We start from the raw sequence: 26,040 nt of genomic DNA on the forward strand, positions 1-26,040 counted from the left end.
GCTGGTATGGGATGGATGCCTTATGATTGGTGTCCTCTGCATCAAGCTCCTATAGTGTGAGGAGTTTTTGTGAGAGCCCTTCAATGCATATTTACTGCAATACTGTACAGGGGGTCCCTGAGTTACGAATGTCCGACTTACGAACACCCGTCGATACGAACGAAGTCCCATTAGGTCAATTACTTTAAGAATTCAACCTAGGTACAACTGGTTCATAGTATTAACGTATGAGAACTAGTTTGTGTGGCGTAGTGGCCAAATGCAAACCTGCTGCAAGTGAGAGCAATGTATCCAAGAAAACGAAAACAAGCACAATGGAAGTGAAAGTTGATGCAATTAAACGTTCTGAAAAAGGTGAAATACCCCTAGTCATTGGTAAAGAGCTGGGTTTAAGTCGGTCAACGATGAGAACAATTTTGAAAGAAAAACACAAAATTTTTGAACATGCAAGAGGATCAACACCAATGCACTCAACTGTGATAATAAAAAGAAGTGTATTCTTAAATGAAATGGAAAGATTGTTAGTGATATGGGTGGAAAATCAGCCAGCCCCAACGTTTCAGTGTAAGTGTTAAACTTTAATATTTACTTTTCTTGATTGTATTTTGTCTTTCAATTTCTTCTTTTCTCTTAAATCAAGTGATTCAAAATGTATAAAAGGACTTAGGATATGTTATAGTGCACCTAGGGTATGAGTTCCGACTTAAGTACATTTCTGACTAATGCACGTCCTCAGGAACAGAACTCATTCGTAACCCAGGGATCCCCTATACACATAAAATGCTTTTGCGACCCAGTAAAGTACAGATGCTGTGGAGTGTTGTGGTACAGTATTGAATCACCAGAAACATGCCGAAAGTAGTGCCACACAAGATAGGGTCTACTCATAAGGTCACCCGGGCAAGATTGCCAATTCACCAAGTGATACCTGTCCAGATGACCTCACAACCATAACCTACAGTAAAAAAAAAAAAAAATTATATATATATATATATATATATATATATATATATATATATATATATATATATATATATATATATATATATATATATATATATATATATATATATATATGCCTTGTATACCAAATTTCATCATACTGCATACTTAAACTATTGACTAAAAATTCCTAATAAAAACACTTAACAAGAATAACTCAAGATTTAACATATTCTAACCATACTTAATCTTAGGAAAACATATAATATGACTTTCCAAGATCAATGTTTATCATTTTAAACTGCTTATCAGTAAGACTCTGCCACTTATAACCCAAAATCTGAGAGACTTCACGTTCCATGGCTTCATAGGATCGTGCATTCTTGCAAAGCCATTCGTAGAATTCTGGGGTCCAATCTGGATTAAAAGGCCAATCTGCCTAAAAAAAAGAAGAAAAAAAAAGAAAAAAGCTATTACACATACTGCATTGTATTGTATTTTAAACTTCTCATGTCCACTTAACCAACTAACAATGAAAATAGTAAAACATTAAAATAATTTTTAATACAAATAAATGACTACAGTACACAAAAATCTTGAAACTACAATTCCTCACTTCAGCTCATAGACTTGGATAAGCTGAAATGAGAATGGTGAGATGAATGAATAATGTGATGTTGAGAGATAGGAAACTCTGTTCATTGTTAAAATGGCAGCTAGGTAGTGACAGTATTGGCAAGGTTTTGAGTAGATGTACAGCATGCTCTTACAATTCGCAAATTTTTAATTCGCGGCCTCCAATTATTTGTGGATGACACCTTGGATGTACCCAAGAATGTCTGCAGGTAGTTTTAAAAGTTGGTGGCATTTTCACAGCCAGGACGGGGAGCCCGCAAGTTTTATGGCAGCCCGTAAGGTGTGTCTCTTTTCCCGGTTGGCTGGCCCACGTGCGCTCATTCCATCTCAGTCTGGGATAGATACTTGTCCGTTTCATGCATGTGCTACGTTACTCTTAACTGTCCTCCTTGTGCTTGTGATGGCTCCCAAATGCCCTCAACCACTTTTATCCAGCCATGGGAAGGTGCCCAAACAATTAAAGAGAGAAAAGTTCATGCATTTTTCTCATACTACGTACACCTGGCAATTGGAGAGCGAGTGACTGCTAGTTAGGGCGTCGTTTGCAGTTGTAACTCTCCCCTTCCCTGCCATATTTCACTGGATTTACTGTTATTATTAGTGTTTAGTAATAGAATAGGGTTTAATAGTGATAAATCATGCCATTGTAGCTAGGTTAGCTCATCATTGTAACCACTAGGTTACTGGGACAAGCTGTGAGGTGTTATGGTTGTTTTTCAACTCGTATTTTTGGGTAGATATATGTGCAACTTTCTTTATTTATTTTTACTCAGTTACATGCACACACCATCATACATACATACTGTGAAAAAAGGTAAAAGAAATAATTGTCCTAAAGGCAAACACGTAATGGGAAGAGAGCGCAGAGTGTAGCTGGTAGGGAGAATTGCTAGGGAATCTGCGTCCCAGCTGATCTTCGTTACTTTGGTGGAGCAGGTAATGTATGCAAATGGCGACTTTGTTAAACTTTCACTTGACTTTTATTTACTGGTTGGCAATAGTACTTTTTTTTAAACTTATTTATTGGTATATGTATTTTTATTTATTCCTCACATTTCCTTGTACAGTACTGTATATTTTGAGAAAACTATGGCTGTGAGGTGTTATGGTTGTTTTTCAACTCATATTTTCGGGTAGATACAGTATACTTAACTTTCTTCATTTATTTTTACTCAGTTACATGCACACATCATCTTACATACATATTGTGAAAAAAGTACTGTTACACCACAATTACCGACATCCTTCATGTTGGGTTGGCTAGATGGCTATGAAAAAAATTTTGTAAGCTTGATCTACGTATTAACCCAACTGGTGCTCAGATGCCATTCGTTCTAGAGACTTAATTTTATGGGGAAAAATTGCTGTATGGCAACCCAACTTTAATAACAAGGCATGGAATTGACTTAAGGGTAGACTCAAATTTTTTCTACATTTCAATACATTTTGTTATCTTGTTTCTGATTATTTATGAGAGGATTTTTCCCCGGTCAGCAAATGATATTTACGGTTTTGGCAATTCGCGGCCATTTTGAGACCCAAACTCCTGCGAATTTTAAGGGCTTGTTTTATGGTGAGATGGTTCAAAGATGTGGAAAGAATGAGAACAACCTAAATCAAGATATGCATGAATCTGAATGTGGAGGCAAGGAGAGCCAAGGGTAGGCCAAAAACTACATGAGGAAAGGTTGTGTGGCATGACCTCAGAGTAATGCACCTGATAAAGGAAGCTGAAAGATACTGAGCATATCCTGGAAAGCTGCCATCAGGTTATTACAGATAACCCAGGAAAGTTCAAACAATGGCTGTAATAGGACGAGGATGATGATCTTAGTGATATTAGTTTCTCTTTGCAAATTTAATGTGAAGGATTGACACATATTACACATTTCCCATATTACAGCCAAGGAGAAAGAGAGTTATCTGTGAGATCTAATCCAGTAAACCATCTCTGATAGAGCCTGCTTACTGTCAGGGGCTTGGGTGATTAACAGCAGGGTACACAATCTAGGCAGACAAGCCAAATAATGTTATTACTGCAAAAAGCACTTTCTCTCTTAGATGGCTCTGGGCTGAAAGTTTGATCTTTTCTGAACAAGTGGTTGACTCTGTCCAGTAAAGATTCAGGTCAGAGCCATAAACTATGGATATGATACAAACTCTGAATTCCTCAAGACCATACAAGGAAATTCATAGAAAAATCTGACATTACAATACAGATAACTTCGAATGTTTCATAAAAGTTTACCTTGTTTTTTATCTTATTTACCTAATAGCCACCCACTAGAGGTAGCTATACTGAGGGAAGGAGGCCAGTGGCCTGTGTAGGATCCCTCCATTGTTCTTGACAATTTTGCCAAGGGGTATTTTGAAGTCCAGTATTGTTTTGATTCCACAGATTAGACTGGTAGACTGATCCATAGATCTACCACCCTCTAGTGTGAAAACTTATTTCTTTATATTTGTTCTGTATGAAAATTGGGCAAGCTTGTAATTATGTCCTTTTATGTTGGTGGTGCATGACATCACAAAGAAATGTCCCAGGTTCATGTTTTCCATCCCTTTCAGGATTTTTAATGTTTCAATGAGTTTTGCTCTATTGTGCCTTCTCTGAAGGATTGTTTGTTCACCTGATCCTCTGAAATGGACCCACCCTCTTCTGCTGACACAATTTCACAAACCAATTACACATACCTTTATATGGAATTTTTATTCCCAATTTCATCCTTACAAAAAAAGCCGAGACCCCTTGCTGGTTAAATCTTTCTTGCTAAAGGGCAACAGGGCTCAAACATGCCGCCTACAGACACTGGAAACATTAATAAAAGCAACAGACCTAAAGCACATACAATAATGCTTGGGACCAGAATAAATATAACTACAGTATCAACAAAGCAGAAACTCTTTCCTTCTGTCCAAAACATAATTCCTCCATGCTGAACTCACTTATAGCAAATACTTCAGGTTATTAACCCTTTTGCTGCAATTCCCACACTTACTATTTTATTCTGGCTACTGCAAGACGATTTTATTCAGTTTAGGGTGACCTCCCACAGCCAAAGGGTTAAGCAAATAATTTTACAACAACCTCTCTAACCCTAACATACCATACTTCAACTCACCTATCTTGATCTCATAAGTGCATAAAACCCATTTCTAGGGTTCCATATTAACCTAAAATTCAACCCTTGATCCTGGTAACAACATACCCCTTCTACTTGCTCAAAATTCATCTCATCCCAAGCAACCACTAAAATTTCACACCTCTTTACTCTTTTTTTTTTGTTTTTTCCAGCCTAAATTCGAATAAAGCCCTATGACCTAATGCTATCCCACCCCAAATCCTCAAGACATGTGCACCTGAACTTACACCTGGCCTTTCCAACATTTTCCACCTCTTTTACTTTTTTAATACTATTACCACATCTTGAAAATTAGCCAGAGGTCAACCCATTTCTGAAAAAGTAGACCCCCCCCCCTTCAGTTATCATCCCATTGCCTGGTTCTCATCTTAATCATCTTCAAAGTCACAGAATTACTCAAACACTTTCAAGAAAACCAACTCCTCTCTGTCCATTCCTGTTATCCCAATGTCATGGTCACAATTGCACGGCTAGTATAATCAACACTTAATTACCAGGTATTCATATTATGCTCCGCTGTCCACAAAACAAGTGTGAAACTAATAAGTTACCCCTACGAAGAGACTTTTTTTTCCCTAGCGAGAGGTGCCATCCGTTTTTTCAATGTCCTGAAGTATTCTCTTACAATGTAAATTGAAAGTTTTGAGATAACCTGTATGAGTAGCCATAAGTCAGATACAGTATACCTACAGAGGGAGAAAGCATTCAAGATGTATTGAGTATGTGTTGAAAGTATCATATATCTATATGTGTAGAGTACATAGGGTTAAGAAGATGCGATTTGAGTGTCCAGCCACCATCTGGAATCAAATTATGTTTCATGTGAAGCTACGATATGACCGTTCACAATTGAAGTTGAATTTCCTTGATCTACAGACCTCAGAGAATCTGATGAGCTTATTGAAATTATTGTCAATTTTGTTAATATCACCTTAGTTAAGTGATTAATGTAATCTTACACAGTACGTTCTGATAGAAAAACCTGGATGGTGGCAGCTACCATGAGTATTGAAGATTGTAACATAACAAGGGGTTTCCCAGGTAAGCCCTAGGTCAGAATATAACTTGATAAGAGAAAAGTAACAAAGAACAGAAAACAGAGAATCAAGTACAGGGTATAAAGAAATACAAGGAAGATTTAAAGGAAGAATTAAGAAATAAAGATAAAAATAAGAGAGAAGAAAATTCACCCTATATAAAGTAAACCTTCCACCCCCCTTCACCAACACAGACCTACTTGACTAAAAACCTTGTTAAGTTCAGAGAATATTGTTGTCTTTGATATTTCTAGAGTTTTGATAAAGTCTGATATCAAGCTTTCCTTAACAAATTTCCTTCTTTTGGACTCCCTGGTTCTCCAATTTCCTAGATTTCCTCCTTTCTTTCCCTTTGTCACAATTGTGTAGTAGTGGAAATTTTACCCTCGGACCACTGTCACATCTCTGTTGAGGTACCTCAGGGCTTAGTTCTTGTTCCTGCTTTCTTCTTGTTTCATATTAACAACCTACCCACTCTTCTTTCCAGCAGCACACACTCCTTTATTGATGATACTCATATCCACAAAAAGTATATCCTACTGCTCCAAAGCTTGTGTCATGTCTCTCACAAATAGACTAAGTGCCACAGTCCCTTACACAGCGAGGTATTGTTTCATGCATTCATTAATGTACCCATTATACCAGTCACCGGTGTTAATATCTTTGGTTTTACTTTTACTAATAACCTCTCCTGACACACACTCACACACACACACACTCTTCCTCTTTCAGGATTGTCCGTAGATTCTTGAAAGAGGAAGCCTAATTTGTTTGGTTTAGCCTTTGTAAAACTTCTAACTGTTTACAATAGTCATCATGAGTTCCAATATTGCTCACACATGCAGGGACGTATTCCATTGTTCTTATCACTGTCATTTAATATATTGTCTGGAGCTGTTTGCCTTATCAATGACCAGTCCTTTTCTTCTTCCATATCAGACAGTCTATCTTTTTACATTTTCTTTTCAGCTGCAACTTCCATGATCAGTGTGCCAATGAAATCTAATCCACCATCCCCACTCTTACCAACACAAGTGGCAAGACAAGTCATTCCTTATTCTGCTATCCCTGCTGTGTGCAAGTTTTCTTTAGTTGAACCTCAACATCATGCTTCACATATATCCTTATGAATTTATGTTAAATTATTTGTATCAATACATGAGATATGATCCAGACAAAGCTTTGAATTCTGACCTTGATGTTCATCACACTAGCACAATAACAATATATACTGTACATCTGTACATAATGGTTAGATACTTTTACAAGCTTAGTCAATCCAACTGTAACTATAGGACCAGTTTATGTTAACAATATAAAACATGCTTTAAGCTTCATATGCAAAATCCAAAACAATAGTTAAAAAGGTTCAGAGAAAAAAAAATCTTCCACTAACCTTAAGAATTATTGCATTTCTACGCAGGTAGAAGTACATCAGGTTCTTTGCAGTATGAGCCACCAAAAGAACTGTTGCTGTGGAAACTTTTTCTCGGACAACCTAGATGAATAAAGTAAAATTCATTACAGTACAGTGTACAAGGAAAGACAAAAGTCGTGTCGTGAAATTTGGTGAAAACATATGCCGAAGGGCTAAAACTTTTGGTGCGGTCTGCCTTGTAGTAAGGGGCTCTCATAATGTTTCACAAGTTATATTTAATCTTCGGACAAAACCACGACACGACTTTTGTCTTTGATTGTACATGCGAATTATAAATAAAATTTTTAATACTGTACAGATATAAACCTACAAATCTGGACACCATGGGACCAAGACCGAATTGGTTTTGAGGATTTTTCTGGTTTCCTGTGTCCTAGGCTAGGCTAAACTTTCTTTCTGAGGTCATCCATCTGTCACCCTAGCTTTACCAGCAGGCTACATTAAGTTTTGCTTACACACACTAAGGTAAGTAACCTTCAAGGTATAATACACAAAACCAAAGCTATACAGGGCTGCCTCACTTATCGCAAAGGTTACCGGCATAAAACTCTTTGCGAATATCGAAATTGCAAATAGCGGAGCAATTTCTCCCATAAGAAATAATGTAAATAGAGGGGATACGGGCATCACAGTGGTCACAGCCGTCAGATTTTAACACTTGTTTTACTCAATACATTTAGAACATAAAATAAATAAAGAAACAAGGGCATAATATCAAATAAACATCAATTACAAACACTTTGAGTTCATTAGGTGTACCTGTATATGTTTACAAGTACAGTATACAGGGGTAATTTACATGTTTGAGTGTGTGAGCGTTTGAATGTTTATGTGCGTAGGTGTGTGAGGTAAGTTTTAAACGTAGACATCACGGAACCTCGTCACCTTCGTAGCCATCAGTGATCTTGCAGACCCGGCCATCTCCTTGATCTTGTCAGCGCTTTTAACTATAGAATACACCATAGAGGGAGCCAAACCGTGCACGCGCCCAATCACTGACGTTCCTTCTCCGTGTTCATGTCTTTTTGCGATATCCAATTTCACATCCAACGTAACTGCCACACGTGATCCCTTAGCAACATTGCTGGGAGTTTTAGTAACTGGTCACTTCGGCATTGTGAGATCACACAAAACACACGCCAGCACGTGTGAGACTGAGGCGAGCAGGAGCGTATGGCGGAGGAATACGTACAGACGCTGTCCTACGCCATAGTTGAGGCGCACGGTTCAAAATTTTTGCTTGTAAGAATTTGTGAATAAACGGGGCAAGCATTACGAATAGTGGAAATTGGTAACAATAAATTGATTGCGGATAAACGGGGTTACGAATACCGAGGCTATGAATAACGGGGTTTGCCTGTAGTAACCCTATTAGTTTTAGCCTTTACAGGTCTATGGCACAGTATAATATAATGCCCTTTATTGCAGTCACTTAATCCTAGGGTTTTCTTAACTTAAGGTCGCTGCCACCAGACCTCAGGACAGTATGTGCGGTGTTCTTTAGGTAGCTGGCAAAGCAGTCCAGGCACTGTGAGTTTTGTATTTTCATTTATCAAGTTGAGAGTGGAAGGAAGGGTGAAACACCAACCAGTATCCTTAGCTATTTATTTTAGACATTAAAAATATTGCATTCAGTCACAATACAAAAATAATTGAGCTTTCCCAAGAAATTATTGATGGTCCCCGCACCACACAAAATTACTCGACCTTCTGCCAGATACTTAAGGTCTTCTCCTCTCCATGCAAAATAATTGACCTCCTTACCTAGGTCAATCCTCCTCCAATACCACCAAAATACTCAACAGCACCTGAATAAGGAACATTCAATAATACACACAATACATACAGGTACTGTAGCTCATTCTTAGCACCAAGGTACACACAGTAGGTACCCGTCTCACACTCGACTATTGTTAGGTAGATGAGATCCTTCCCAGACATTCATACCAGGACTATTTCTGCGTCCGGTATCATTAGGTCGTTTAAAGTAGCGACCGTGAGCACCTCAAGTAGCACCAACATCTCTTCACATCCAGGGTGCTAAAGTGTGAGATATCCAGAGATCCATAGTGGAGGTTGCATAGCAGCCATAAGCATTACCCACAACACCAGGTGGGTTCCTCAAAGTAAAACAGTTGTTGCTAGGTCAAGCATTCCCTCCGACCTCTGCTTGTCCCTCTCCATACTCGTCACCGCTCACAGGCATGTACCCCTCGAAACTGTAGCCGCGGGTGGTTTAGGCGCCAGTGCGAACAAAAGCCTTGGTTCTTTGCTCGGGTATATCCACTTCACTTTACTCCCTCTGTATGGTTCATTCCCCCACACTTTTCATTTGTTTAACACGTTCATAAGATTCTCGAATCATTACACTGTTCGTGGCTATTTGTCACATGGGGTAACGATGTGTTTTCAGCTCACACCGAGGTACATAAGATGTTTTTCTTGGAATACAGGTATCTCACGTTTTACGCTCGTTTTATTTAAGAGTTTTTGGAATAATGCGATTGTTCAATTAATACCAAAAGTTAATTTGCGCGCACCTATGTTTGAAATAACGCGCTCAAGACAGTTTAAATTTGCCAGTGTAGTCGCCTGGTCGCCTGACAGCGGAGTCGCGTGTGATGCCTGGTGAGGTGCTTGTAAGTTATTACTATAAAGTCGCAGTCATATCAACATCAACGATTTTAATATTATTAATACAGGTAATAATAATTATTATAATAATTATTATTAATATTAATAATTATTATAATAATGTAATAATAAAGATCATTACTACTAATGATGAAGATAATGATGATAATGAAGTATTCTGTACAACAACTGTGACCACGTCCAACAAGCTTTCTCAGTTCACACCAGCACTACTTTTTCTCTGTGCTCTCATTTGCATTGTGTTTTTATCACGTACTTTTTAGTGTTAAACGCTGTTTTCTCCATTGAGCATGTCTGGAAAACATCCATCTGCCTCCTCTGGGGCGCCTAAAGCTAAAATGGCACGAAAAACAATCGCAATGGACGTAAAATTAAATGTGATCTCCCATCTTCAGAGAAGTTGGCCGTGTGTTTGGTTTAAGTGAGAGCACTGTTCGTACCCTGTGCGGTATATGATGGTTCCCTTAACCTGTACCATTTACATGTACAGGTATTCTTAGGGGAAAATTTTGTTTAATTTACGAGTTTTTTAATTAAGTGGTGGTTTTCAAGAACGTAAACCCCGCATAAAAAGAGACGTGGGTTTAGCTTATGGGTCAACCCCAACACTTCATATATGCCTGATACATTTACCATTTTCCAAGATCATTGTTCTCACATAATTTCATCTGATACCTGAGGTAGCTATGTTTACTACCATATTTTACGGTCTATAAGGCACATGACCATATAAGACACACACCCCGATTTTATCAGGGAGTATTTAGGAAAAAACTTTTGAGAGTATTTCCTTCCTGTAGCCATAGTTTTCTTAAAACAATATATACAGTCCCAGTAAATGTGAGGAATAAATAAAAATCATGCCAATAAATAACTTACAATAAAAAATACTCTATTACCAAACCAGTACATAAAAGCTAAATGAAAGTTTAACATAGTCGCCATTTGCATATACTGTACATCTTTACTCCATGTTTAACAGAGTAACGGCGACACTACCTCCGCCAAATCCCTAGCAACGCTCCCCACCAACCGCCAGCCGTTCTCCCGCTCCCCCACTAATCCAGCTAACTCATGTGCAAAGAAATGTATATTCCTTTTATGTGTTTGCCCTTAGGACAATTATTTCTTATGCTTTTTTTCACAATAAATGAAGAAAGTTACATATATCTACCCAAAAATACAAGTTGAAAAACAACAACTTCCCAGTAGCCTGGTTACAAAGACGATTCTAGCCTGGCCACAATGTCGCCAGCAATGTTAACAGATGTAAATGTGAAAAGAAAGTTATCTGTAAATTTTCATTTGTATCAGATATTTGTAGATTGAAATAGCTTGCGGGAGACTGCAACTTCACATATAGGATGCAGGCTGATTTTTTTAGTAATTTTTCTGACAAAAAAGTGCGTCTTATATGCCATAAAATACGGTAATCATACACAGACATAAATGCCATAACCTTCAGACACGTTCACACTGATTCACCATAGTACACTTGTCCGTACCACTTGGGCCTTCCCAATCATCATATAGGTACCTTGAGTTCTCCCTTAATATTATCAGTATACATACTTAAGAATATATGCCCGGACACTGGTATAATTCATATGAAACAACATAAAGCACACGAATTACCCCTTCCAAATGTTTACACTCCCCACTATGCAGCTGTATTATGAATCAGAAGAGGTTACAGAGACTAGTGCTAATGCACGCAGTACAACAATAGTCTAAACAACTCCTTTCCGTTTCTAAAAGCAAGTCAGCTAGGTTTGTTCATGTCCCAGTAGCTTCTCGCAAGTCATAAGATGTCGGACAAGGCTGAGAACTTTAATTTAACTTTAAAACGATGTGAACATATGATAATATACTATGAATGTTAATGGATGTAAATAAAGAAATTAGTATTTATGAATTGTCTATTTCTCGCAAAGTCTCTTTACTGGCAAGAAGGTGCTGGGATGATATTTTCTTTTATTTCGTCTGGATTTACGCGGTTTTGGTTAACGCGTTTGGTCATTTAAGCGGTGCCTTGCCAGAATCGAAATGCTTTAATTACGAGGTAAATTTGGTAATTTACGCGGCGAGTCGCTGGAGGGTCCAGACGCGCCGCGCCATTTTTTATTCAAGCAGCCCACCATCCCGTCATGCTTGAGCACAAGCGGCGCGAGTAAGGTTGCGCAGTATGTCGCTGTTGCGTTATCGGTGACGTCATATGATGTATCGGACTGTGATTGGGCCACGCATCCTTACCTCCCTCTCCCGCTAGCTGTGATTGGTTCAATGTAATATGACGTGCCCTGCCAACACAGAGAAACCGTTACCCTCGTCAGTCGCCCTCTTCCCAGTCACCCCGTGTATACTGTACTGTGCTCTATATTGTTACCGCTAATCTCGTAAGAATGGCATCTGCTGGACCCCCACCACCACAGAAAAACCTTGCATTACCTGGACCCAGCCGCTCCAAGCCAAAGAAGATACGACGTGCCCTAAGTTACAAAGTTAAGTACAAGATCGTACAAGAGTTAGAAAAAGGAACGAGGCAAGTTGATTTAGCACGCCAGCATGGCGTGAACGAATCTACGATCCGGACGATCAAGAAGGATGCCGCCAAGATAAAAGAACACATGAGCATCACAAAGTCTGCAGGTGCTTCAATGGTGAAGTACTGCCAGAACAAGGTGCTGCTCAAGACTGAGAATTTGCTGGTGAGCTACTTGATTCATCAGGCAAGACGGAACATGGAGGTGGACACGCGCTCAGTTCAGAACTACGCACATGAAGTGTACGTAGCAGTGGCACGTAAGATGGGAATTGCAGAGCCCAAACCCTTCACTGCTTCCTCTGGGTGGCTGCAAGGGTTTAAGAAGAGGAACAAGATCACCAACATTAACATTGTTGGTGAAGGAGCGAGTGCTGACCGTGCTGCGGCCATGGATTTTCCTCCATTCTTACGAGAAGTTATGGAGGAAGGACAGTACACCGACGACCAGGTGTTCAACATGGATGAATCCGGTCTGTTTTGGAAAAAGCTACCTACCAAGACCTTCCTTGTCAAGTCTGCCAGCAAGTGTCGGGGCAGGAAATTGCAGAAGGAGCGCATCACCGTTTTGTTTACCACCAATGCCTTCGGTACCTGTAAGCTCAAGTTATCAGTGATCCACACAGCCCGCAAGCCGCACGCCTACAAGAACATGGACATGACCAAGCTAAATGTCCACTGGCTAACCGCACGTAAGGCGTGGATGTTCACTGCTCTGTCCCTCTCCTGGATTGACGACTGTTTTGTTCCCGATGTCAAGAAATTCTGCGAGCAACAGAATGTTCCATTCAACAATTTGTTGCTCCTTGACAACGCACCAGGACACTCGCCCCTACTGTTGGATCGTCACCCCAACGTAAAAGTGGTCTTCCTTCCTCCCAACACTACGTCGTTAATCCAGCCCATGGACCAAGAGTTGATATGCAACGTTAAGGCTGCATTCTCTGCAAAGAAGTTTAAGCTCCTGAATGACTGTACCAACACCAAGGATGAGTTGCGTAACCTGGGTGACACCGATAGCGAGAGCGACAATGAGAAAGAAGTTGGCGGAGCAAGAAGTTCGCGTCAAACAGTTTTGGAAGAAATTCAACGTCAAGAAAGCTGTTGATTTCTTGGTGGAGGCATGGGGGCAGTTGTCTGTGGCAACGATTTGTCACGCATGGCGGCATGTGTTGCAAGGTATCCCAGGTGGGAGGTAGAGTCAACCTGTGACTGGTGAGGTTCAATCTGTTGCAGTGGCAGTGGACCTTGCAAGAGAAGCTGCGCAGTGTTACAGCTGCAGGCTTCTCCGAGACCACCAAAGAAGACATTATGGAGGTGATCAGGGATCCTGAGGTGACTGCCGACGAGATGTATGAAGACGATGATGTCAGTGAAGATGCAGGTGGTGCGTCATCCCGAGAAGAACACAAGTTAACACATGGTAATGTAAAGGATGCCATCGAGTTTGCAGAGAAACTCAAACTCGTCCTTCCCAATGACCCTGACGATCACCGCTATGAAGTCTTCAATAACCAGCTGTTGCACATTATGGAGCCATACATCAAGATGTATCACGAACATGTCAACACTAACCGTCAGCGTAACATCATGGACTTCTTTGCCCGCAACCCACCACAGCCAGCCCAAGCCAGTGATAGTGACAGTGATGTTGGCTTTGAGGGACTTGTCAGGGAGGCCCTGACAGCTATGGTGGATAGTGATGGTGATTCACCTGAGGGCCAGTAATCTGCCCTCTGCCTCGGAACCAGCCCCCATCAACGTATGCCGACCCATCTCTTCTACTAACATAAGTGTTAAACCTAACCTAACCTTGATTTTTTTCTAACCTAATGTAAGTGTTAAACCTTGATTTTTTCTAACCTAACCTAACCTAACCTAATGTAAGTGTTAAACCTTGATTTTTCTTTTACCTGGTACAGTATATTATTCTCTTATTGATATTTCTCTTCTATATTATGTGTGTGTGCATACCATCATAAAATTAAGATAATATTTTTACTACATCGTACGTATTGTGTCGCAAAAAGTGGAGTTTGGGGGTCAGCCCAGTCTCTATTTCAATTAATCCCATATGTTCTGTTATTTCATTTACGCGTTTCTCGTTTTACGCGGGCCTCCACGGGTTCAATTGACCGTGTAAATGCAGACTACACTGTAGTGTATATACAACCAAAAGAGAGAGAAAGCAAATTCACATTTTTGGAGGATGCATTTAATGTATACTTATTTTTACCCACAATTAGGCATACTAAGACAAATTACGTATCAGTAATACTACATTATGCAAAAACTAACATTTTAAAACATCAGAAACACATTGAAATATTACTCAATTGTCAGCAGGGGCAGGAAAAAAAAGACTGCAAACAACTTCATATTTCCAACCTCTGCTGATGGCTGTTCACTCAAGCGGCCAAGTCTGTCATCGTCCACCAACTTTCAGAGGTCGTGCAATATTTCAATGTGATTTTGGTCTTTTAAAATGTTAGTTTTTGCATAATGTAGTTTTACTAATAAGTAATTTGTGTTATTATACCTTATTGAGGGTAAAAATAAGTATGTATTAAATGTGTCCTCCGAAAGCATGAATTTGTTACCAGAGTTTAACAGTTAATTCATGTATAAGATTTCTGATAAACTTCCTACGTGATCATGTTTGAAATAATGAATGTATGTATCTTTATATAATTTAGCTAAATATCTTTCTCATCAGAAACGGTCATCCCAACGATTATGAATAAACTAATTTAGAAATACATCATTACTTTAGGACGAAATCGGACAGATTTGCAACAGCCAATCTGCTGTAACACTTGAGGGAAAAAATGCTCTATAGCATATACTATACACAGACAAGAAGTGTCTTAAAAAAGGCCTATAAGCACCCCAGGCAACAATACAGTACTCAGTTGAGTGTTTATACCGGGAATTGGCAGATGCCTGCCCTACTAGAGGTCACTACCTCAGGTTGAAGAAGCTACAAGTTCTGAAAAATGCCAGGACAAGCTTTTTTGTCGAATGCCTGAGAATGTTGTGATGGCACCGAATGTGACCTCAGTTCAAGACCAGACTTGACCAGCACTGGTGCAGGTTTAGATACATTCTAGATCCAGCGCATACCTAATACGGGTTGGAAACCCTCTAATCCGGGACCTGATAGTCCGGTAGCTTCAATGGTTCGGGATGCATGCAGTGAATACTTAATCTTATGGGGAAAATTAGGATATGTTCCATAACTACTCAAAGTCCTTCTACACTCTGACTTTGTTTGGTTCCTGGATCTTGCATACATCCTCCATTCCTGCTCATTGTTTGTCCTAACCCATTTCTCGAATTTCTTTGTTTTCTTCTTAACTTTGTTGACCGTCACATGGTTCATGTGTAGCGGTCTCCTTGTATTCCTAGAGGCACTGGGTTTGGTCTTGGGTATATATTTATCAATCAAATAGTTACTTTACTGGCTATGATATTCAGTGTAGTGTCTACGTTCTTATACCTTAGTGAGTCAGGCCAGTGGATACCCCTCATCTCTTCCCTCATCCTTGTAATATTTTAATCTTGGCCTGGTTTTGTCGTGAACCAAGTAACAGTTAAATCTGAAGGGCAATGTTAAGTGGGGATTAGTGTCAACAGGGGCTACGTGTTCCAGCTTGGCCACCATACCCTCCTCGTTAGTTATGAAGAAGTCCAGTGGCTTGGGTGTTTGCTCCCCTCTGTAATGAGTCGGGTCTTTAACATGTCACAGAAAATTACCTCTGCAGAATATAACTTGCACTGCTGGAATCCTTGCAAGAGAGCAGTTAATTTGAGTTTAAACATCTCATAGTTTGCACAAGAGATAAAAATGTTAATCCTTTCGTACATTTGAGTACAGTAATATGTTGCCCAAAATTATGGCTTTTTCACAGGGACAAGTCTGTATAACTAACCCCAGTGGTCAGGATATTATGGCATTGAATGTTAGACTATTTCAAATAAATTCTTTGTTTCATTCTGTACATGCAAATTCCCATCTTGTGAATGACATAAAGTGAGGGTCCAATGTACAGTAAACTTGTGCCATAGCACTAACACTTTGTCATAAAGATGTCCAGTAAACATGGGCTAGATTTGCTGATGGAAGTTGTATTGGTATCAGTAATAGTACATTTTATGCATTATTTTGCCTTTTTTTAACCTCGGTTTCGATGGTTTGGAATTTTCACTAATCCGGAACTGGTCTGGTCCCAGGCTTCCCAGATTAGCGATGTCCAACCTGTACTTGCCAACAGTGTATAACCAACCCCCCAAGTGGCTAACAGGCCGATCAGTGGCAAAGGGGGTAAAGTAAAGTACAGTATTAAATATCAAAATGGTGGAACATTCCAAAATATTTTAGTAAAGTTTTCACTGTATGATGAGAATAAATAACTTTGCACTGAACAAGTACTGACACAGGATTCATTACTGTACAATATAAGTATAAAATTAAAATTCACTAATGGTCACTTCAAGCTTTTCCTGCAAAGCAAAAATCTACAAACTACCCGGTAATGTAAAAATTAGCCATATAAGAGTTGTGCAATCTTGTGTTTATGTTTCTCAACTAAACATTCACCAATCACGAATGAAGCCAGACTAGGAAGTTCGTCTCCAATCAGAAAAAATTAATGACATAAATCGTGTTCTGTGGATCTTGATATCTCTGAAATTACAGTAATTCCTAGGCAGTATATGACTCTGTGTTTCTTTTCTTGAGTTAAGTATTGATTTGTCTGAATTTTATATGAAACAAAGACCTATTACAGCTAAAACTTAAACATTACCAATGAAATACAGAAAAAGTATTTGGGCATATATACAGTAGTTTGAACTTACCAATGTGTGGATATATGGACACTGTCTAACCAACAGAAGTAGTGATGAATCAATTCTGTCATGAAAGGACCTTGGCATGTAGAATCTAGGCAACTGCTTATGAGCAAACACTTCCAGGTTTCGCTTATACAACTCAATAATTGTAAGCATCACTGGGGTGTCAATCTGAAAATTACAAGCAACAATAAATTTTATGTCCTACAGAAATATCCACATATCCTCAATCTGTCTGACACCCTATTAATGGCTTACATGGATAACTTATAATTTTACTATGACTCACACAGTTGACTTACAATATTACTATGGCTCATAAAAACAACTTGCAACACTACTCTCTGAATTGGCACACAACAAAGAGGTACAGAAAATAATACCCCACAAAAGCCCCCAACATTTATAATAAAACACTTGAAATGATGGCCTCATAAGCCTGACAGCTCATTAGTGGTAATGTGAACACAGTGCACTGACTACTAAGACTAGTACACAAGAAAGCAATGTGTCCAGCGCTGCACTCCAGAGCCTTTACTTCACCAACATTAAAGTTATGTATCCAGTGACAGGTGGGTCATCCTACCCTTGAAAGTAACTTAAAGTGTTAAGATTCTATAAGTAAATAATCAATGTTGTAAACATATTTTGAGTTTTTGAATATAGTACAATACTGTATTTATAAATGTAAAGTTTCTTATCACCTGCTCGTTACTGGTAGCCAAACCTCCCCTCCATGCAAATGAGCCTTCAAAGGCTTTCTGGAGCTATATTTGTACATGGTTGAACCAACTTACTATTTGCCATTGTTTGTATACCAATACAGTGATCCCTCGGTTAACGAATCTTCAACTCGGTTAACGAACAAAAATTCGGTTAACGAAATCCTTTCGAAATCGTGTCAACATGTTTTCGCCTGCTCACCAGCTGGAGTATTAGTCCGCCAATACAGTAATCGGTTCTAGGGCTTAAATTCGTTACCATTTGAGTAAATATCAAGAAGGTTGTACTATTCAATAATTTTCCAAGTTTTATATTAAACTTTTTAGTAAATTTAACAATTATTTAACATAATTGAAGTACAGGGAACTAGTTTTTAGAGTGCCAAACAGCCACTCAACACACCAAGCTTGGTGTCAGTTTGTGTCTCTGTTCAGTGGAGGGAACATCTTGTTTGAGACTCTCTTGAACATTAACTATTTTTCCATTTTTACAGTCAAATTATTGGTCATTTTGAAATATATTTTACATATTGATAATATATAGCACAGTGCAGTGTTGATTTAAAGAAAATATTCTTTATTTACAGCAATAAAACTTAAAATTTTAGCGTTGAAATTGAATCCAGCATGGCTCCAAAGAAATCGAGAAAAGTTATTTAAATCCAGGTAAAACAGGAAATATTAAAGAAACATGAACAGGGCATTAGAACAAATGTGCTTAGTAAAGACTATGGCATGTCGGCATCAACTGTGTCGACAATTCTTGCACAGAAAGACAAGTTCAAGGAAGTGAAAGTGGGAGACCAATCTACCAGAGTGTTTAAAGGTAGATCATTAATAGCAGAAACTGAGAGGTTACTTCTCATTTGGATTAGGGAAAACAAACGAAAGGTGATTCAGTTTCTACTGAATTTATTTGTGAAAGAGCCAGGGAAATTTACGAACATTTAAAGGAAGATCAACCTGGTTCTTCTGGCACAGAGTTCGAAGATTTTAGGGCCAGCAAGGGCTGGTTTGAAAATTTTAAGAAAAGAAGTGACATTTTCAGTGTTATTAGGCATGGTGAGGCTGCCAGTGCAGATAAAGAAGGAGCAGCAAAATTTTTTGTGAACTTTAAAGAACTGGTGGAGGAAGAAAATTATCTTCCACAGCAAATGTTCAATGTGGACGAAACTGGGCTGTTCTGTAAGAAAATGCCCAAAAGAACATTCATCACCAGAGATGAAGCCTCTTTACTTGGGCATAAACCCATGAAGGACTGTCTCATTCTATTGCTTGGTGCCAATGCTTCAGGGGATTTCCGACTGAAGCCTATGCTTGTCTACCACTCTGAGAACCCCAGGGTGTTCAAGCAACAAAAAGTGGTAAGAGGACAGCTTGGAGTTTATTGGAAGTCCAAACGTAAGGCATGGGTGACAAGACAGCTCTTTAATGAATGGGATGTTGAGGTGTTTTGCCCTTCTGTGAAGAGCTACCTAACCACCAATAAACTCCCTTTAAAGGCTCTTCTCCTTATGGATAATGCCCCTGGTCATGACCTTGAACTTGCCAGCACTTTGGAGGCTCAATACGACTTTGTCAAAGTGTTGTTTTTGCCTCCCAACACTACATCAATCATGCAGCCAGTGGACCAGAATGTGATCAGCAACTTCAAGAAGTTGTACATGAAGAAAATGTTCAGGAGGTGTTATCGGGCAACTTCCACTGATCCTGAACCAACACTGGCACAGTTCTGGAAGACACAATTTAACATCCTGGAGGCTGTAAAATTGATTGTGTCCTCATGGCGAGAAGTCTCCATTAGATCCCTCAATTCTGCATGGAAAGCACTGTGGCCATCAGCAGTCCATGATTTTGAGGGATTTGAGGGAGAAGCAGAGTTGGACAAGGAGATTGTGTCCATTGGTCAGTCATTGGGTCTCGAGGTGGAAGAGGATGATGTGGAAGAGCTTGTGATGTCTCATGAGCAGGAACTTACTCCTGAAGACTTAAAGCAACTGGATGAGATGTTAGAGGCTGACAGTGGTGAGGAGGAAAGGGAAAGTGATGACCATATGTCTATTTCAGATTTGAAAGATGTTGTTCACTACTGGGAGAAGTTCAGGAAACTAGCTTCAAGGCACCCAGATGTGGAAACAACAGAACCTATTTTGTGTAATGTTGAGGACAGAGTGGTCTCCTTCAAAAATCAGTGCTTAATTCATGCAAGCATGGAAAATAGCCATAATATAGTGATGATGATGATGGTGAAATTACTACTTTACTGTATAAATATTAATTTATACTGGTACTCTTTCTAATGTTTAATTACATTATTCTGGTATCTTGTTTCATTCAAATTCTAATTCTATGTCCATTTAGATTTTTGTTATCCAAGAGGTTATAAGAAATAAATTGTCAAAGCTCAAGGTTCACAAGTCACGGCCCTGACATGGTGCATCAGAGAGTGCTAAGAGAGTTGTACAACGAGCTATGATACAATTATATGATTTATTAAGGATGTCACCTAGGTTGGTGAGTTTTGAGGTGACTAAAGAGGCCGATACGGGACCGGCAGAGTTGTTCACAGATGTTGCACATGTGGAGGGCTCCATCGAGTGCAGGAGGAGTGGTGGCAGCGTCTTTCCGGCGTTGGCGCTTGTCTGCCTCGATTTGCAGTTGTGCTAACTCAAAAGTATTGCACACCTTGTGTGATGCTCCTCCAAGCATTACGATGTGGAGTAACCGTCTTCCAGGTAAGGGGGTCGATTTGGCACTTTTTCAGGTTTATCTGAAGACTATCCTTATACCTTTTCGGTTGCCCGCCGGCGTTACACTTATTATTCGTAAGGTGACTGTAAAGTATAGTCTACTGTCGTCCATGCGGGTAACATGGCCGGTCCAGTGTAGTTTTTCATGGATAATGGTAGCCTTGATGCTCCTACAGTTGGTGTTAGAAAGAATACTGACATTTGTTCTCTTGTCTTCCCAGCTAACTCGGAGGATGGAATATAGACTACGTTGGTGAAAGTTTTCAAGTGCCTTGAGGTATCTCCTGACCCATGTCTTGTTGCCATATAGCAGGGTGGGGAGGACCACTGCTCAATATACGTGTAACTTTGAAGATAATTTCAGCTCCCTACAGCTGAAGGCATGGGTACGGAGTCTGCCAAAGGCTTGAGATGCACATCTGATCTGATGTTGAATTTCTTCATCAATGTCTGCGGTGGTTAACAAGTGGGAGCTGAGATACTGAAAGTAGATAACATTAGAGAGGGTAGTACCATTAAGATGGATATGATGGTGGAGGTGTGCCTGAACCAGAGGCAGGTTGAAAGAGAATCCGAGTCTAACGTACATTCACCTCAAGGCCAAAGTGTGCATAAGCATCTGCTTAGGTGTTCAGGATCTCCTGTAGGTCATGTTCAGTGTGAGCAACAAGAGTGAGGTCGTCTGTATACTGAAGTTCAGTAATTGAAGCTGCCGACACCTTTGTTCCTGCCTGGAGTCGTCTTATGTTGAATAGACCATTCATCCTGTACTTGATCTCCACCCCGCCAGCTAAATTGGCACTGGCACGAGTAAGGAAGGCAGCCAAGAAAATGGAAAAGAGAGTTGGTGCCAGTACACATCCTTAATTTACCTCCTTTTGGATGGGGAAGAACTTAGACTGGGTGCCATTGTGTGGGACACTGCCGTTCATGCCATCGTGGAGTTGCCTCACAATGGTGATGAATTTTGGTGGGCAGCCGAAATGGCTGAGGGCCCACCAGAGGGCTTCCTTGTTGACCGAGTCGAAGGCCTTGGTTAGGTCGATGAAAGCCATGAACAGGTCACGACGCTGTTCTCTGCACTTTTCCTGTATCTGGCGGGCAGCAAAGATCATGTCAGTGGTGCCACGTGATGGTCTAAAGCCACATTGAGATTCTGGGAGGAAGTTTTCCGCCTCGGGAAGAAGTCTGTTTAGGAGGACTCGGGCAATAATCTTGCCAGCTACGGACAGCAGCGAGTTCCCACGGTAGTTGCCACAATCTGACCGGAGAGAGTGGAGATGGCTGGTAAGTAGAGGTCCTCCTGCTTTATATACCTCGGCTGGGATTCCATCAGGCCCTGAGGCTTTGTTATTTTTCATCTGTTTGATGGCAGTAGTTGCCTCATCCATGGATGGGGGATAGCTGAGGTGGGTCAGTTCTGGATGCTGAGGGACTTGCTGGGTAGTCAGGAGATCCACATCAGTGTTTCGGTTGAGCAGTGAATGGTAGTGCTCTTTCCAGCGCTGAAAGATGCCTTCATCATCTTTAATTATGGAGTTACCATCAGATAAGCGGAGGGGGGCTGCGCCACGAGTGATTGGCCCATAAAATGTTTTGGTGGAATTGAAAAATTCGCGCATCTTGTGCTGATATGCAAATTTTGGTGTTTCACATGATTTATTTTTAAACCAGTCATTCTTTAGATTGCGAAGTTCTCGCTGGGCCGCCGCTTTCTTCTTGCAGAAGGTATCAGCTTTGGTCTGAGACTGAGAGTTGTTCTGCCACTCAGTTAAAGCAGCACGTTTATCATCAATGAGTACATTGATTGCTGGGCCATTTTCATCAATCCAGTCCTGGTGTATTCCTTCGATCTGGCCGGTCTCTCTGCAGGCTTTTGTCATGACAGCGTTGAGAATATCCCAGTCGGCACTGGGATTTGGATTGTTAGTTGTTGGGTTGTTTATAAGCCCATATTCGAGCTGCTCTCTGAAAGCATGTACTACCGCTGGATCCTCCAGACGCTTAGTGTTAAAACCTCTTCTGGAGGCTTGCTGCCTTTGCCGTTTTGGGGCGACGTTAAGTGAGAGCTTGGCTCTGACGAGCCGATGATCAGTGTCACAGTGGTCTGGGCCACGCATGGCATGGGTGATGAGGACATCTCGGCGATCTCTTTCTCTGACAATGATATAGTCAATGAGATACCAGTGTTTGGATCGTGGGTGTTGCCACAAACCCTTGAGCTTGTCAGCCAAAACAAGGTGTTGGTGACAGTGAGGTTGCGTGCAGCACACTTGCTGGCGAGGAGTAGGCAGTTGGGATTCACTTGCCTTAATCCATTTCTCCCAATGGTTCCCTGCCAAATGTTAGCATCTCTGCCAACTCTGGCATTGAAGTCACCAAGGAGTACAACCTTGTCTTCTCTGGGGATAGAGGTTAGCACTCTGTTGAGGTCGGAGTAAAAGGCCTCCTTGAAGTCACCTTCTGCATCCAGTGTTGGGGCGTATGCACTGATGAAGAAGGCAGATGTGAGTGATTCAGCAGGACTCAAAGCATCAAGAGACACTCGTTGATCCCAATAGGCTTTTCAGATAGCCTGTGTAGGATATTTTTGGTGGATGGCAAAGCCAACTCCATAAATGCGGCCAGGATTCATTAATGTCGATGTTATACCTAGCCATTGTTTTGCCACAAGGGCGGTTCTTCTTTCAGGACGCTCATTTGTGCCAGTATCCAGGAGGGTCCTGACATTCCATGCAGCGACCATAAGAAGTTGTATAGTTTGTTTTTGTTTGGATCTGTGATTTTTATTGTGTTTTCGACCGCTTAAGGATGACCCTACTGGGTGCGGTTGCCCAGTCAGGTTGCTTTTTTAGGCAGGCTATGTTTAGGGCACCTTTTCTAGCCCCCCTTCCCGTGTGGGGTGAGCAGAGTGGGTCCTCGAAAATGCTGCTCAGTCACACAGACAGGACCGGATTGCACTGCTGCCTAGATCCCAGTGCATAAACGACCATCTTATCTGTGCCGCCCATATGCAGAGTTGTGACTAAAGACTCCCGGCAGTCATCTCTGCCTGTCCCCGCCACCACTCGTCCATCGTCATAGGACTTTTGGGAGTATATGGGTTTTGATGAAGATGAGAGGTATGATGAGCTGGATGGTGGCTGCGTGTGAGTCGATTTATGTGGTAAGGCAGGAGCGCAGGCTGCAACCACACACCTTGGCTCTCCCTTTTCCTGATCCAGTGGTGCAAGTGTTGCAGCGACTGGGGAGAGGGAGAGTTGCAATGGACTGCCAATAGCCCAGTTTGTTGGGTTTTGCCAAGGTAGCCTGTCCATCATGCATTGCCTTAGTCTGCCAGTGTAGTTGTTGGGTTCCCATGTTGGTCACCTCTTCCGCCTGTACCGCCATTGGGGTCTTGTTGGAGCTCTTTAAGTATGTCTGCCTGATGCGGAGCTCCACCGCAGATTTTTCGTTAGGGGTTTACTCCCATAGCCTTATGCCTACCAAGGTTAAACTGCAAGGCAGTGGGGCAATGGTTGGTAGGCGCCAGAAAGTGTCCGCATGCTAGTGGGCCTATGCGCCGTCCCTCTGGGGCTGTGTACTGACAGGGGAAGACTTATGCAAGTTGCTTCTCTGTTCGCCACGAAGGCTAGCCAGCGGCAGTAGCTGAAAGCGAGAGGGAGCAAGCAATGAGTGCACCTTAACACTAACATAATGCTGCCACACTAGATGCATTTCACACACACACACATGAAATAATAACTCAGTAACAAACATCTACTATATAAACAATCTACAGAAGATACAACATTTCTACTTTCACAAATTCAGTCTGGAATGAAGTTTGTTATTCCTTTACTCACATATACAGTGCTAAAAAAATAAATTTATTGACATCTGAAAATAATTAAGATTAAAGACTCACTTTAGCATATGGGGAATTGTATACTATGCTTCTAACAGGTGCTTGCTGTTGCCAGATGATTTCATTCTTACAACTCCCTTCACTACACAGATGAACACGAAGTCTAGGATTTGCTGCTCGACACTGCTTCCAAGCTTTATAGCTGAGGGATTGTCCATTTTCTGTGTATTTATTTTGCACTATGTACATATTCCTCACCTTTGAATAACCCAATAGTTCAAGGAGATCATCACCAATACTCTGAAAAATTAAATTCAATACTGCACATGAATTTCCACATACAGTACTGTAGTTCCTACAACCACAGAACTAATATATTCATAACACTAGATATATTTACATTGCAAAATATTTTGGAGTTTGTTATACCTGTACATTCTAAAATTACCATATCTAATGATGAAAAGTCCCAAACCTTTACACAGTAAACTCTCTTATAACACAGGCATTACATCTTTGTCAGTCTTCATGCTAAGGGAATTTCATGTTCTAGGGGACACTGGACTTATGGAGAACCATGAGTGTACTGTATTCTTGAGCCATGTTTTGGCATCTATTACACAACAAATAAAGTAATACAGTACAGTATCTACCACAGTGATGTCCTACTTCCAATATAGTACCCAAATTGTGCTACATAATATTATGCATGTCATAAACATATAAAAAATATACATGGGTAATAACCTATCCCTAAATCCAATATCACATAATAGTTATATTCTATTACTTTTTTCTGGCTTATGTTCTCTGCCAAGTTGGCAGAGCAGAGAGGATAAAAGTAAAAGTATAACCTCTATGAGTAGCCATAAGTCAGATATACCTACCATGAGCTGAAGCATTCAAGATATATTGAGTATATGTTGAATGCTTTATCTATCTTTGTGTGTGGTGTAAATTGTGTTAAGATGACGTGTTTTGAGTGCCCAGCCAACAGCTGTGATCACGGTTTGTCTTTCGTGAAGTTATGAGACAACAATTCAAAAGTGAAGATGTATTTCCTTGATTTACAGTCCTCAGAGACTCCGATGAGTGCAATGAAATTATTGCCATTTTTGTACAGTATTTAAGAAACTCGTTAATTTTGAGAGCAGAACTTGTCAACTGCAAGTAAAACTTTGAAATGCAAACTATACTCATGAGTAGGCCGGATGCTGTGGTTTTTGACTCCACCCACAATGTATTGCCATCCTATGGAATTGACATCAATTTAATTTTTGCAGGGCAAAGCTCGAACATTGATTAGATTAGACAAGTTAATCTTAGAAAATTAATATAAGCCCAAAGCCTAATTTTCACAGCCCAAGGTGTACAGCACACCCGGATAATTCAAGGACTTTTGTTTCACGGTCCTCTATTAAACGTGGATGACACCCTGGATGTACTCAAGAATGTCTGCGGGTAGTTGTAAAGT

The 26,040-nt window shown here is 40.4% G+C and overlaps 1 protein-coding gene across 4 annotated transcripts in view; it reads right to left on the bottom strand.

Annotated features, from left to right (window-relative positions):
* Nucleotides 1-1,082: 1,082 nt before the first annotated feature.
* The window catches only part of LOC121862333 (F-box only protein 39-like), a 46,669-nt gene continuing 21,711 nt past the window's right edge, over nucleotides 1,083-26,040 (bottom strand). For all 4 annotated transcript variants that reach the window (XM_042360540.1, XM_042360539.1, XM_042360541.1 and 1 more), the window contains 4 exons: nucleotides 24,627-24,866; nucleotides 17,254-17,418; nucleotides 7,155-7,256; nucleotides 1,083-1,381 (listed from right to left, as the gene is read on the bottom strand). In XM_042360540.1, the coding sequence (XP_042216474.1) occupies nucleotides 1,193-1,381; nucleotides 7,155-7,256; nucleotides 17,254-17,418; nucleotides 24,627-24,866 (696 nt within the window). In that variant the 3' untranslated portion in view covers nucleotides 1,083-1,192. The remainder of the gene's footprint in view (nucleotides 1,382-7,154; nucleotides 7,257-17,253; nucleotides 17,419-24,626; nucleotides 24,867-26,040) is intronic.

Source organism: Homarus americanus, unplaced genomic scaffold, assembly GCF_018991925.1.
Source record: "Homarus americanus isolate GMGI-L3 unplaced genomic scaffold, GMGI_Hamer_2.0 scaffold31037, whole genome shotgun sequence".
In the NCBI taxonomy this organism is placed as follows: domain Eukaryota; kingdom Metazoa; phylum Arthropoda; class Malacostraca; order Decapoda; family Nephropidae; genus Homarus; species Homarus americanus.